The following is a 12,423-nucleotide window of genomic DNA, read 5'->3' as shown; positions in this document are numbered from 1 at the left end:
AAACCTTTTTCTCCTTTACATTAATGACTTAGTATCCCAATTTCAGAAATGTGAGGGCGATGCTCCGTCTCTTGCTGGGGCCAAGATTCCAGCCATACTGTTTGCAGATGATAACCTTTTGCTGTCCAAGTCTCCTATGGGCATTCAAACGCTTCTGGATTGTTTTGGGGTCATCTGCAGGCAGACGGGTTGGACAGTAACCGCGGCAAGACTTAGTATATGGTATTTAACACCTGTTCAAGTTCTCGCCCTAATCCTGCCCTCAGTGGCAAAAGCTTGGAGCACGTACGGGTGTTTGATTACTTGGGGGTTACCCTCACAGAACATTTTGACTGGTCGCCTCATGTCCAGAAGACCAGGGTCAAGCTTGGGTAATATTGTGGTGGCATTTTGAGGGCCCAGCATAATTCTTTTTTTTCCCCGATCTCCCCATTTATAAGTGCCAGGCCCTGGGGGTCTTTTTGTAAGGGAAACTGTAGGGCCATTTAGATAATAGGGCCCTTGAGCTTCTAGGAAATTGATTCATAGGGAGCCCAAACTTCTAACTAGTACCCCACTGGGCCATCTACGGTTGGATTATGGCCTAAGGTGTGTTAACAATGTAGTGGGTTTGAAACCACTGTTGTATTGGCGGAGGTTATGGACAGTCCCTAAGCTCATACCCGCTGTAGGGCCTTAGAAGAAGTAATGGGGCCGGCTGGGGCTAGTAGGATGCCTTAGTTTAGGATGGTTAGGAATCATTTGAGGCAGATTAGGCTTGAGAATCTCTAGTCTTCATCAGTGGATGCAATATCAGTCTTGAAGCAGGAATTAATAGGTGCCTATTGGCATTATACTGACAATCTCATCTTAAGATCACCTACGCTGGGTTCCCTTACTGCTTCGTTCTTAGAGTTTAAAGATGATTACAGCTAGGAACCATTTTTGGATGCGGTCAATTCCTCCTTTGTGAGGTCATTATACATAAAATTTTGCGTAGGAATTCTGCCCGTCCACTCCTTTACAGCTGCATCGAATCATGGGATCCCTGACCCCATTAGAACTTGCCCCTTCTGTCCCCGGGTGGTAGAAATGGCAGCGCATGTGACACTATTCTGCCCCATCTATCAGAGCTACAGGAATTAGTGAATTTTACCAGTTTGTCGCAATCTGGGACGTAGGAACCCTAGGATAGCGTATAGAATCCTAAGAAGCTACACTAGACAATTGGTCATATTCGCTGTCTCAAGGTTTCTGATGTCTTTGTGGAGGCTCGGACAGAAGAAGTTGTCCACTCAAAGGATTGTTTTTAATTTCTTTAATATATGTATTTCAACTCGTTTTATTAGACAAACTTGTATTATTCTACTTCTTTTATTTGCATGCACTGGCTTGGATTTGCACATGAACCCTCAGTTATGATTGAAGTTTTCCTGTTGAAATGCTTTTATCGATTGTGTTCTTTTATGGAGATTTGAGCCGGAACAAATATCAAATGATGATGATGATGAAAACACAAAAAGGGGAAAGAAGTAGGAAGAGAAAGGTAGGAAATGAGTGACCAAGAAAGAAAGTAAGGATAAAAAAGAACCTGAAAGTGTGAGGTAAAGGGGTAGGGAGTGACTGGTGGTGGATGAAAGAGACAACAGAATCAAGACTAAGCATTCTTGGTATTTGATGGGGCCTTTTGTGAGTTTCTGAGCCTAACTTAGGGCACCAGCAGTTATTCTTTTACAAATTAAGCACTGCTTGGGGCTCGTCATATTGGCCAGTAGAGAAGTGTTATTGTTTCTTGTCTTGAGAGTAGAGTTAATGGGAGGCAGGGAGTTGTTATTGTTTTCGGAATGATTTCATTGGCTGTTTCAGGGGCACTGTTAACAAATTATAATGCCCAATGGGTCCTGGAGTGCGGAGTCTCACATACCTTCGAGATGTTGAAGTTGATGTTGAAACTCTGCCCGTCTCCCTCCACCTGCCATATCCAGATCTTACAGGCCAGCTCGACAGTGCTGAGATTGAAGCGCTCGAGAGTGAAAGTGCAGTGAAGGTTCTGCTGCACCCCATTCCAGATGTGATAGAACGGAATCTCCTAGGGACAGTGAGAGAGACAGAAAGAGATTAAGAGAGTGATAGAGGAAATGAATCACTGATGAGGTAAGCCAAAAAGAGAACTAGAGGAGAAAAGGAAGACAAAATGCACAGAGAGAGAGAGAGAGAGAGAGAGAGAGTACAATAGCGACAAAATGAAAGAGGAATGTAAGACAGGGTCTGGAAAGCTACAGAGAAGGGGAGGAGAACCACAAAATAAAGAGACAAAAATAGAACGTTGGAGAACGGTACTGAGTAACAGAGGGAAAAAGAGAGGCAAAAGAGAAAGTCCAAAAGAAAAGAACATAGAAAAAAGAGTGGGAACGTCAGACACAATTAGGTAAGTTGAAGCGAGAGAGAATAGAAGAAGATAAAATAGAGAAAAAAACAGAGAGAAATGAAGGGAACCGAGATTAAGGGAGAGGAAGTGACAGAGCGAGAGCAAAACAAAGTAAAAGAAAAAAGAGAGCGGGAATTGAAGGTAAGCGGAGAAAATGAAAAAAATATATAGAGAGAGGAATAATTAAAGTAAGAAAGAAAAAGAGAGGTTGAAAATGAGAGAAAGCGTAAGAGTACAAGGGTGGCAGAGGGAGAGAGTGAAAGGCCAAGGAAAGAGGGAGGCAGGGAGAGAGAAGGAAAGAGAAATGAAGCACAACAGTGGAGTAGCAATAGCGACCACAGCCCCTGCCGTGTGGGGTCCGAGCTCCAGGGGACCCCTCAGGAACTGTGCTTGGGAAGGCTTGAGAGCTCCTGACTGGGTCCGGAGAGTGGGCTTACTCCATGCACTTTGCAGGGGGGCCCCCTCAAGTTTTGTTACGCCACTGAGTGGAGACCCTAAACATTCTGAACCGATGCACCACAGATGCTAGATTTGCATAGCGCCTTGTACACGTGCATTCAAACTCTTTTCGAAGAGGTTGGCAACTATCTACACCTTTCTAGAGGACAGTTCTTTAGACTGTGGCTGGGATGCTCCAAATAACAGTAACTACTGCGTAATTTTATAAATCACTTGGGAAACCAAAGAATCAACACAAACAGCAGGTCTCTGAGTGACAGCAGCAGGATTTTCAGGGTACTGATGTGGACGATCGCCTAAGTGAGAATGGTGTCAGAACTTGCATATTCACTCACTCATCCACCTGCACACTCCTCTCAATGAGATCTGTTTGTAACCTATATGCCACTCATGCCTTAAGTGTGCATGTTTTATTAAAGATTGTACTGGTCTGGCCTGCTGGATCTCTTCTGCAGGTACCAGAAGATTGCACTTGCAGCCTGCTCTCATAAAAGGAAGCTTCCTTTGCTCCTACCATGCTGTGCCTGTACCATGAGGAAGCAACGTTTGCACTGAAGCGCCCTATTTCTGTGTGTCTAGTGATGGGGATAGCTTGCGCTGCTGCTGCCTTAGCTGTAACAGTCATCTGAAGGAGGGAAGCTTGCACTACTTCTGCTCAAGCTGTACCCTCTCTATGAAGAATGGGTGTTTCTACTGCTGTTGCCCCATCCTATGAAAAATACAAAGGATATATTGAATGAACTTGCAGAACATGCCCTATGAACCAGGGATTTCCACATTTTTTGATGTGAGATACCTGTAGTTCTGAGAAAGGCGCCTCGCTCCATAGGGGCAATATTTGAGCCCCCCATGTTGATGTAAAAGATAAGCAGGGCCCATTGCTTGAGCCTCCTGATTTTAATCTTGTGATAGGGAGATACCAGTAAAAACATGTTTAGCTTACTCAAAAAATAATTATATAAGTTTAACTATTGGAGAACATAAATGTAGACATAAGGGGTGGACATAATCCCACCCAATCTAGGGAACCCACAAATTGCCGGCAGTACAATCAGTCGTGTGTGATGATTTCCAAAGCTATATGTGGAACTCTCTGATCACTCTAGGTCAGTAGAAGTGCATCATCCTATATGAGTATCTGTATGGTAATTCGATAAGAAGCTTGGCCGTTACTTCCAGGTGTGTTGTGCTGCTTGCATGTTTATGTCTGTTTACAGAGAGAGAGTACAATAGTCCTTTAACCCCTCCCCTGCTGATGACGGAACTGCTCCGTCATCAGCTACGGTTGGGCTGTGCTGATGACGGAGCGGTTCCGTCATGGCCCGGCCGCCGCGCCTGCGCAGCGCTGATTTTGTGCCTGCGCGGCAGTTTTAATGAGCGGGGCGGGTCATGACGGAACCGCTCCGTCACCAGCACAGCTCAACCGCGGCTGGTGATGGAGCGGTTCTGTCACCAGCATGCGGTCGCCAAGCGGCCGCCCCGCCCACTTAGCGCTGCGGCGGAATAGCCGCCGCAGCGAAAGGGTTAAATTGCCTCACTCCCTCTTTAGTGTTTTAGTTACCTGTATTGCATCTGTCCATTAAGATTGAGAAAATCCTGTGATGTTCCCCCTGGTACTGCCACCTGTCTTTTGCTTGTTATTAGTGTTAGGAAAGGTTGCACTGCTGCTGTCTATATTGTATCTTTGTTGTGATGTGAAGCTCAGTACAAAACTTTCCACTACGGAAAAGACAAAACGATTTGCATGGGCAATGCTTGCTTTGATGCATGATGTGAATGAAAGAGGGCCCCACCTCAATCAAGCAGTTGGGGGAAGTATTCCATTGACAGAGTCAACTGAGGCTCTGTCGATGGAATACTTAAGATCTGCACGTTTCTCAAAGAGGTGGGCGGACTAAAGGTTTGGCACGCACAGTACCCCCGAGTGACTTTTCCAAGGGGAGTCTTTTTTCTTGTTTTTTCAGAGAATGCCGGAAAAATCTTTTTGCTAAACTATATTGTAATGTCTACGTAAGAATATTCTGGCTATGTGGTCAATTTTGGGGAGTTCCTCGAAACGTTTTTCTGTATCAGGGCTTGGGCATGCTTGATAAATGCTGTGCTCTGCCCCTTGACTGCATTTTTGTCCCATTTTTAAGGAACTAGGGGCATGTTACCCCCAAATAGCGATATTTATCGCTAAGTAGGGTTAGCAGCAATATTTTTATCGCCGCACATCACCGGTTTTTATCGCTGAGATAACTTACTATTAGCAAGGTTTATCTCAAAAGCGATAAAAATCCAGGCGATAGCAGCGAAATGCATGAATATCACTGAGAATACAGCGATATTCACGCATTAGCGACAAAATGCTCTTAGCCATGTTATCCACTTCCCATTGGATAACATGGCTAAGAACTGGTCTTGGCAGGCGTTAGGTTTTGGAGATATTCGTGCTTAGCGCGAATATTTCCATTGCTATGCCTTCCTTGCTAATAGGCTTTAGCGACGTTAGCGACCGCTTTCAGTCGCTAACGGGTTGGGTACGCCCACTTTGCATGTCATTAGCGATAAATATCGCTGACATGCAAAGCGGGCCCCCAACCGCTCGCTATCGCCTACAAGATGTCGCTAACTGCTGCTAGCGACAGCTTGTTAATAGGGCGATAGAATTATCGCAGCTTAGCGGCCGAAAACAGCCGCTAACGCAGCGATATTAGCCTATTGCCCTCCTTGGTAATATGCCCCAAGGATCTTGTGCTAGTTCACTCTTTACATATTAGTCTTGTTCATTCCTGGCTGTTTTAGTGGGGATTTATCAACCCAATTTTGTAGTAAAGTTGAATAAACTCCATATTTTTTCTGTATCATCCTGCACACCCATTCATTCACTCAAGCTTAGGTACTTATAATAATCTGATTCATTTTGCTACACTCTTGTAGTATAAATAACTCTGGGGATCATTTGACACAGTTGCCTTTAATGTGGGGTAAGTGTTTATACTTTGCTGAACTCTTGTTTACCACCACATATGGTTAGGGCCTGACTGTTTTTTCATTTTTCTTGGTCTTCGTTTTTTAGATTGGAAATCATAGCATTTCACATAACTCTGCTAAGTCCTAGTCGAGCTATGGTATCACCTTACTAAAGCCAATTCATGATATCTTTCTTTCCATCAGGTGTCAATTGCATTTTTTTGCTAAGATGTAGGGTGCATCCTAAATTTGTCCTGATGAAGACCCCCATTAAATAATCTCATATGGGTTAAAACATTATCAAATGGTTTACCATTTTATTGCTTTACATACACATTGTTTAGTTTTGATATATAGCCACAGTTTCAGTCCTTCTGAGGTATTCTATCTGGAAGTCGATCGACTTATGGTATGCTCAGCCTAGTCTCCTGTGGATCCCTGGCTCTACCCTTTGGTTCATTGCATGTTCTTCTTATCTCACTCTCCACCTGTTCCACTACGGTTTGTTGCATGTTTCTCTGTATTTTTCTGCTTGTTCTCTTGCGGTTCACTGTCTGTTCCCTATGATTCTGGGTCCTGTCACCTTGGTTCTATGTCTTGTCCCCTGTGGTTCTCCACCTGCCCTACTGTGGTTCCTTTATGTTATTTTCTGCTTAACTGCCTGTCCCCTTGAGGTTCCTTGCATGTTAGACCATGTTTGTCCACCAGGTGACCCATGACTTTGTGTGGACCCCTGAGTCTCCCTCCCTCTTACCTCTGTTTCTTTGACCAGTAGTTGATCTGAGGGCCCTCCTACTCCATACCTGGTAGCTGGCCAGGAGCCTGCTTTTCCACAGGGAGCTGGGCATGTCGTGGATGGAGAGCCGCAGGTTGTGGTAACTGTCCTTGAAGTGCAGCACCCGTGGCTCATCGATCAGCTGTCCGCCCATCTGCTTCTCCAGCTGGATGACTTCCTGCAGGCCAGAAGCACAAGAGAGGGTGAGAGTCAACAAAGGCCCAAGAGAAGGTGAGGGTCACTATAGGCACGCGAGACGGTGAGAGTCATCATAGGGACAAGAGAGGGAGAGGTAAACATGAAATACAAGAGAAGACAAGAGATGGTGAGGGTCACCAGTGGCATAAGAGAAGGTGAGGGTAAGCAGAGGCACAAGAAAGGGTGATGGACACACGAGGTACAAGAGAGGTTGTTGGGTACCAGAGGCACAAAAGAGGTGTACTATTCCAAATAAGAGTGAGTGAGTGATACCAGAGACAGAAAATCGGGGAGGGGAAGAGAGGGCAAGGGACACCAGATGTACTAACATATGGTGAGTGTCACCAGAGGCGTGAGAGAGGGTGAGTGTTAGACCTGGCATATTTTGGCATGGTTTTCACTGTCTTTTTGCCTCTGATCTCCTGGTTTTGATTGTGTGCGGCATTTCGTTTTTGCTGGTTTTAGGACTCTAGGAACTTCACTACTGAAACCAGTGCTAAAGTGCAAGTGTTCCCTATATAAATTGTATTGGTGATTGCTTTTTCCATGATTGGTATATTTGATTTACTAGTAAGGCAATAGTAAACTGCACAAAGTGTGCCCAGGGCCTGTGAATTAAATGCTACTAGTGGGCCTGCAGCTCTGATTGTGCTACTCACATGTGTAGTCCTGCAAACATGTTTCAGAGCTGCCACTGCAGTGTCTGTGTGAGCAGTTTTAAAATGCCATGTCGACCTGGCAAGTGTACCTACTTGCCAGCCCAAACCTTCCCATATATTATATGCAAGGCACCCCTAAGGAAGGCCACAGGTAGCCCCATGGGCACGTTGCTATGGTAAGACATCCACAGTTCAGTGTGGGCCGCAACAAAGAAAGGCTGGTGCGGCAGGTGGAGGCAACGCAGGAGGAGGTTTGCGGGGGGAGAGGAGCGCGCAGAGGGAGAAAGGAATAATATATTGAAAAAAAGAATAACATACCCAAAGCCGGCCATCTCCCGTGTTGCGTCGCACCTCCTGCGCTCTTTCTGGTCCCACAGCCCCTGGGATAGAATCCCATCCAATCCCCGCTCTGCTCTCATGCTATGAGAGAAGCAGGGGATTGGCCTGAGTGGTCCGAAAAGAGGCTCCGCTGAGGGCAGGGGATCTGTGGGGCTTTCTCCAGCTTGCCTGTTCAGTGCAGCCGGACTGGAGAAATCTAAGTGCGCATGTGTGTATTGGTCAGCCTGTGGCGGCCGGACACACACATATGCGCACTTAGGGAGTGCACATAACACTCCTCCACACATGCCCCTCACCTACCTGGCCGAGCTGGCTCAGAGCCAGCAAATGAAAAATAAAACAATGCACTAACGTTGTTTTATTTTTCATTTGCTGGCTCTGAGCCAGGCAGTGGGGCGATGCTCCTCAGCCCTTGCAGAGGAGCCGCCGCTGGTACTGTTGTTTTATGTATGTCCTGGTAGGGAAATACTGCTAATTGCATTTTTCACAACAGCAAGGCTTATCCCTCCCAAAGGTTAGCATTGGAGCTGCCCTGTAACATTTGAAAATTGTATCTTCCAATTGGGAATAGATAGATTTGGAATTTGCGGTCTCTGGACTCACAATTTAAAAATACATCATTTGGGAAAGTTGGTTTTTAAATTGCTTGTCTGAGAATGCACTTTTAGAAAGTGGTCATTTTCTTGCTTAACCATTGTGTGCCTCTGCCTGTTTGTTGAATACACGTCTAGGTTAGGATGACAATTGGACTGTTTGTGCACTCACTCTAGACAGTCACACAAAGGAAGACGTTGTGTGGTCTGCACATCCTGATGGCCCATCTCCAGGCTGATGGGTCTTCGTGAACTAGAGTGGTTGGAGGAGTTGACACTTACACCTCAATAGGGCTGTGCCTGTCCTCACACGAAGCCATTTCCATACCCCCATAGTGTGCCTGGAGCCAGGGCAGGGAAAGGTAGGGTCTTGTGCACTACAAAGAATTTTCTTTGAAGTTTTCCTACTTCAGAGGCTAAAATGGGTACAAGTACTGGACCTCTAAAACCCTATACTAAGAATACTTCTGGGTTGAGGACATTCTGCCAGGAAGAAGAGCTGTGTTGCTTCAGGAGGGACTGATACTTTGCAGGATGGTTTGCTGTGCAGGCCTGTTGATTGTTGCTTCTGTCCTGGGAGTGAAAGGACTGGACTTTGCTTTCTACATCCTGCTTCGAAGGTTCTCCAAGGGCTTGCCTCCTGCTAAGAAGTTTCAGGGCCATCAAAGACTTTACCTGCTAGAGCGTGGGCTGCTGTGTGTCCTGACTTGCCAAATCATGCCAAATCCATTTCCTGGGTCCTTGGAAGTGAAACCTAGTGATCGTGATCTTAAGGAGAAAGTCCACGCATCGACTCCCAGCATCTGTTGGAATCGACGCTGTGCTGTATAGACTGATGCATCACCACTGCCTGCACAGAAGCATGGATCCCGCTTGCTGCATCAACCATGGCCTTCACCGCAGGCCGCAGTTTACCATTGCAGCCTGTCAGAAGAATCGCCATTGCGTGAATCTTGAGCACCGCATCACCGATGTCTGTGATGCCTGCTCAAACTCTGACACAGTGCCTGCTTAGCAGCTGTGGAATTGATGCAGGCCCTGCTTTGCCTCTGTCAAACCGACGCAGCATGTCTGGATTTTCGATACATCGCCCCTGGGTGCCGATTCTTTATTGACACCACACAATAGTAAGGAACCAAGGCTGTATGTCCGGAAACCGACTCATCACCTCCCCTGACAGTAAGGAACTGATGCATCACATCCTCTTCCAGTAAGGAACCAATGCCTCACCTCCCCTGGAGCAGTAAGGAACCAACACATTGCCTCCCAAGCGTTGTAAGAGCGGCATTGCTTTTCTGCCATCTCTCCCCTGCATCTTGCCTCATCTTTGATTTTTTTGAGGCACCTAAGGTACTTTGTCTGAAACAAACACATCCACTGAGTTTGATGGAATAAACTTACTTAATCGTTTAACGGTGATAATTCGACTTGTGTAAGTTGGATTTATGTTGTTTTGGTCTTTTTTATTCAGATGAATCTTGGCTGTTTTTCTACTTTGGTGTGGACTCCTTTTATAGGGTTTTACTGTGTTACTGTGTGTGTGTGTGTGTACAAATACTTTGCACATTGCCTCTGAGATAAGCCTGACTGCTCGTGCCACACTACCAAGGGGGTGAGCAAGCATTATCTTAGCTGTTTGACTCTCTTACCTTGACTAGAGTGAGGGTCCCTACTAGGTCAGGGTGCCAACTAGAGACTCCATTTCTAACAGTGAGGAACACTAGAGGCACAAGAAAGGATGTGGAACAGCAGAGACACAAGATGGGGTAAGCGTCATCAAAGGCACAAGATATGGTGAGGGGCACCAGAGACAGAACTGAGGGGGAAGGACACACAAGGCAGAACAGAGGGTAAGGCATGCAAGAGGAACAAGAGAGGGTGCAGGAATCTAGAGGCCCAAGAGAAGGTGACAGTTACTAGAGACTAGAGGCACAAGCTATGGTAAAAGGGCAGCATAACCACATGAGAGTGTATGGGACACTAAAGGCACACGTGATGGTAGAGATACCAATTGTGCAAGACAGGATGAGGAACCAGACACACAAGAGAGAGCTAGAGGGATACAAAAGAAAGAAGCGTGGCTGATGGGTATTAGTGTACCAGGGGTAGATGTAGTGAAGGTAACTAGAGGCATAAGAAGGGGTGAGACACTGGAAGCACAAAAAGGTGAGGGACACCAGAGGTACAAAAGAGGATGTAGCTCACTAGAGAGTGATAATGAGTAGCCTACATGAATGAGATACACAAGGATGAAAGCATATGAGAGACGACATGAAGATTCAAATATAATAGGGTGAGTGACACGAGAACGTGAATGGGCGAAAGGGTTTAAGGCTAGTGAGTAAAGGTATGATGGGCTCTCTAATGGGTGAAGAGTGGAAAACGAAAAAGATGGTATGGTAGAGCTGTTGAGATACCACTGAGAAAGAAAGAGATTGAGGATATCTCACGGAGAGAGAGAGAAAAAACGTTTTTTTTAAAGTGGGAGAGAGACAGAGAGAAAGGTCGAACTACTGCAAGGAAGAGAGTAAGATAGAGAAAAGTGAGGGAAGCTGAGAGAAAGATATTAAGAGAAAGAGAAAAAAATGAGACACACAGGGAGAGAAAGCCAGAGAAAGAACGAAATTGAGGAGGTGTTCAAAGGACAGCGAGCGAGAAAGACAGACTGATCAGAAAGATAGGGAAGGAGGGAGGGTGGTGTGGCAGGCTAGCCAGAGAGAAATTGTGATATGCATGAATGCAGATGGTATGAGACAGAAGGATGAGGGGCAGATAAAGAAAGAGGCTATTCTAGCAGAAGTGAAGAAATGTTGGTCAGAGATTTGTTTGATAATGGGGCTTTTGGGAGGAAAAGAGAAATGAATTGTTTGGCTAGAGAGTGGAGAGACTGGCGACATTCATGCAGAGAACCTGGCGTGAGAGAGAGAGTTGGAGGAGTTCTGGCACGATGAGGTAAGTGTGGGCCGAGCATGTACATTAATCTCATTAAAGGTGTTTTTTCTCCCATAATTAAACATTTAAAAGGTCACTTTCAGATGATGTGACAGTTTAATAAATACCAACGCTGCACAAATAATAAAGGAGCAAAGATTTACAAAGCAAATTGGCTCCAGCGATTTCCCTGCTGTGATTCTCCCTCCCTCCCCATGAGAAAGGAGGAAAGAAGAGAAAAGGGAGAGTGAGTGGGGTGCATTCAGGGAGCACAGGGTTCCTTCTTCTCCTTGACAGCACATGCTAACAGAACAGCATTTGGAACACAGCCTCACTGAGGGATCTTTCTTAGAATCCCTGGGGCAGACGGGGTTAATTGGCTCTGCTTGTGTCAATCAAAGCCTTTCACCATCTATGTACCTGACTACAGAGCCCAAAGCTGATCCCCAAGTCCACCCGTTTAGCACTGGTCCTCAGGGCAGTGAAGTAGGGCAGTCCAAGGCCAGAGACTCAGAAATCAATAAATCAACCAATACGGATCAATAACACAATGTCCAGCCATTAGTCTTTGAAAAAGAAGAAGTACTTTACTCAGTCCACACACAACGTAATACTGTACGCAATATCTGAGAGAGCGGCAATTTATGCTGGGTGTTGCTAGCAACCTTCTACCATTACTGGGAGTCAGACCAGGCTGTTCCAGTTTAAACCTCTTATAATATGCCTTGAGCAAAAATTGTCAATTAGTTTCTGTGATTCTCGCTTGTATGAGCATGGAATATGGCAAGTCTCTGGGTAGGTATCTCTTGCTTTTACTCGGTCCCAATCGGTGTGGATTTGGTTCCCACTATTGGGTACTCCCTGTAAATGTTCTTGTCCATTAGAGCACCTGGTAGTGCAGTGCTGCAGACAGCACCTGTACTCTAGAGCACAGAGGGCTTTTGTTACAGGTAAGCAGTCTGGTGTTACAGGTAAACAAAGGAAACAGCAGTGCAGGAGGCGGCGGGAGAGCTGTGGTCTCAAGGCTCAGCGGATCTTGTGGCTCAGGTTCTTCCTTGGGCCAAACCACAAAACCCCCTCACTCAAACAAGATAGGTGCCCATCCTT

General features: G+C 45.9%; 1 protein-coding gene across 1 annotated transcript in view; it reads right to left on the bottom strand.

Annotated features, from left to right (window-relative positions):
- The window catches only part of UNC5A (unc-5 netrin receptor A), a 909,459-nt gene that overhangs the window by 120,201 nt on the left and 776,835 nt on the right, over positions 1–12,423 (bottom strand). Inside the window, exons 13-14 of the mRNA XM_086931766.1 lie at positions 6,625–6,774; positions 1,904–2,068 (exon numbers count right to left, since the gene is read on the bottom strand). Of these exons, the coding sequence (XP_086787892.1) occupies positions 1,904–2,068; positions 6,625–6,774 (315 nt within the window). The remainder of the gene's footprint in view (positions 1–1,903; positions 2,069–6,624; positions 6,775–12,423) is intronic.

Source organism: Lissotriton vulgaris, chromosome 7 (assembly GCF_964263255.1).
Source record: "Lissotriton vulgaris chromosome 7, aLisVul1.2, whole genome shotgun sequence".
Classification (NCBI taxonomy): domain Eukaryota; kingdom Metazoa; phylum Chordata; class Amphibia; order Caudata; family Salamandridae; genus Lissotriton; species Lissotriton vulgaris.
The sequence above is the reverse complement of the archived record's forward strand: the minus strand, read 5'-3'. Positions and strand labels throughout refer to the sequence as shown.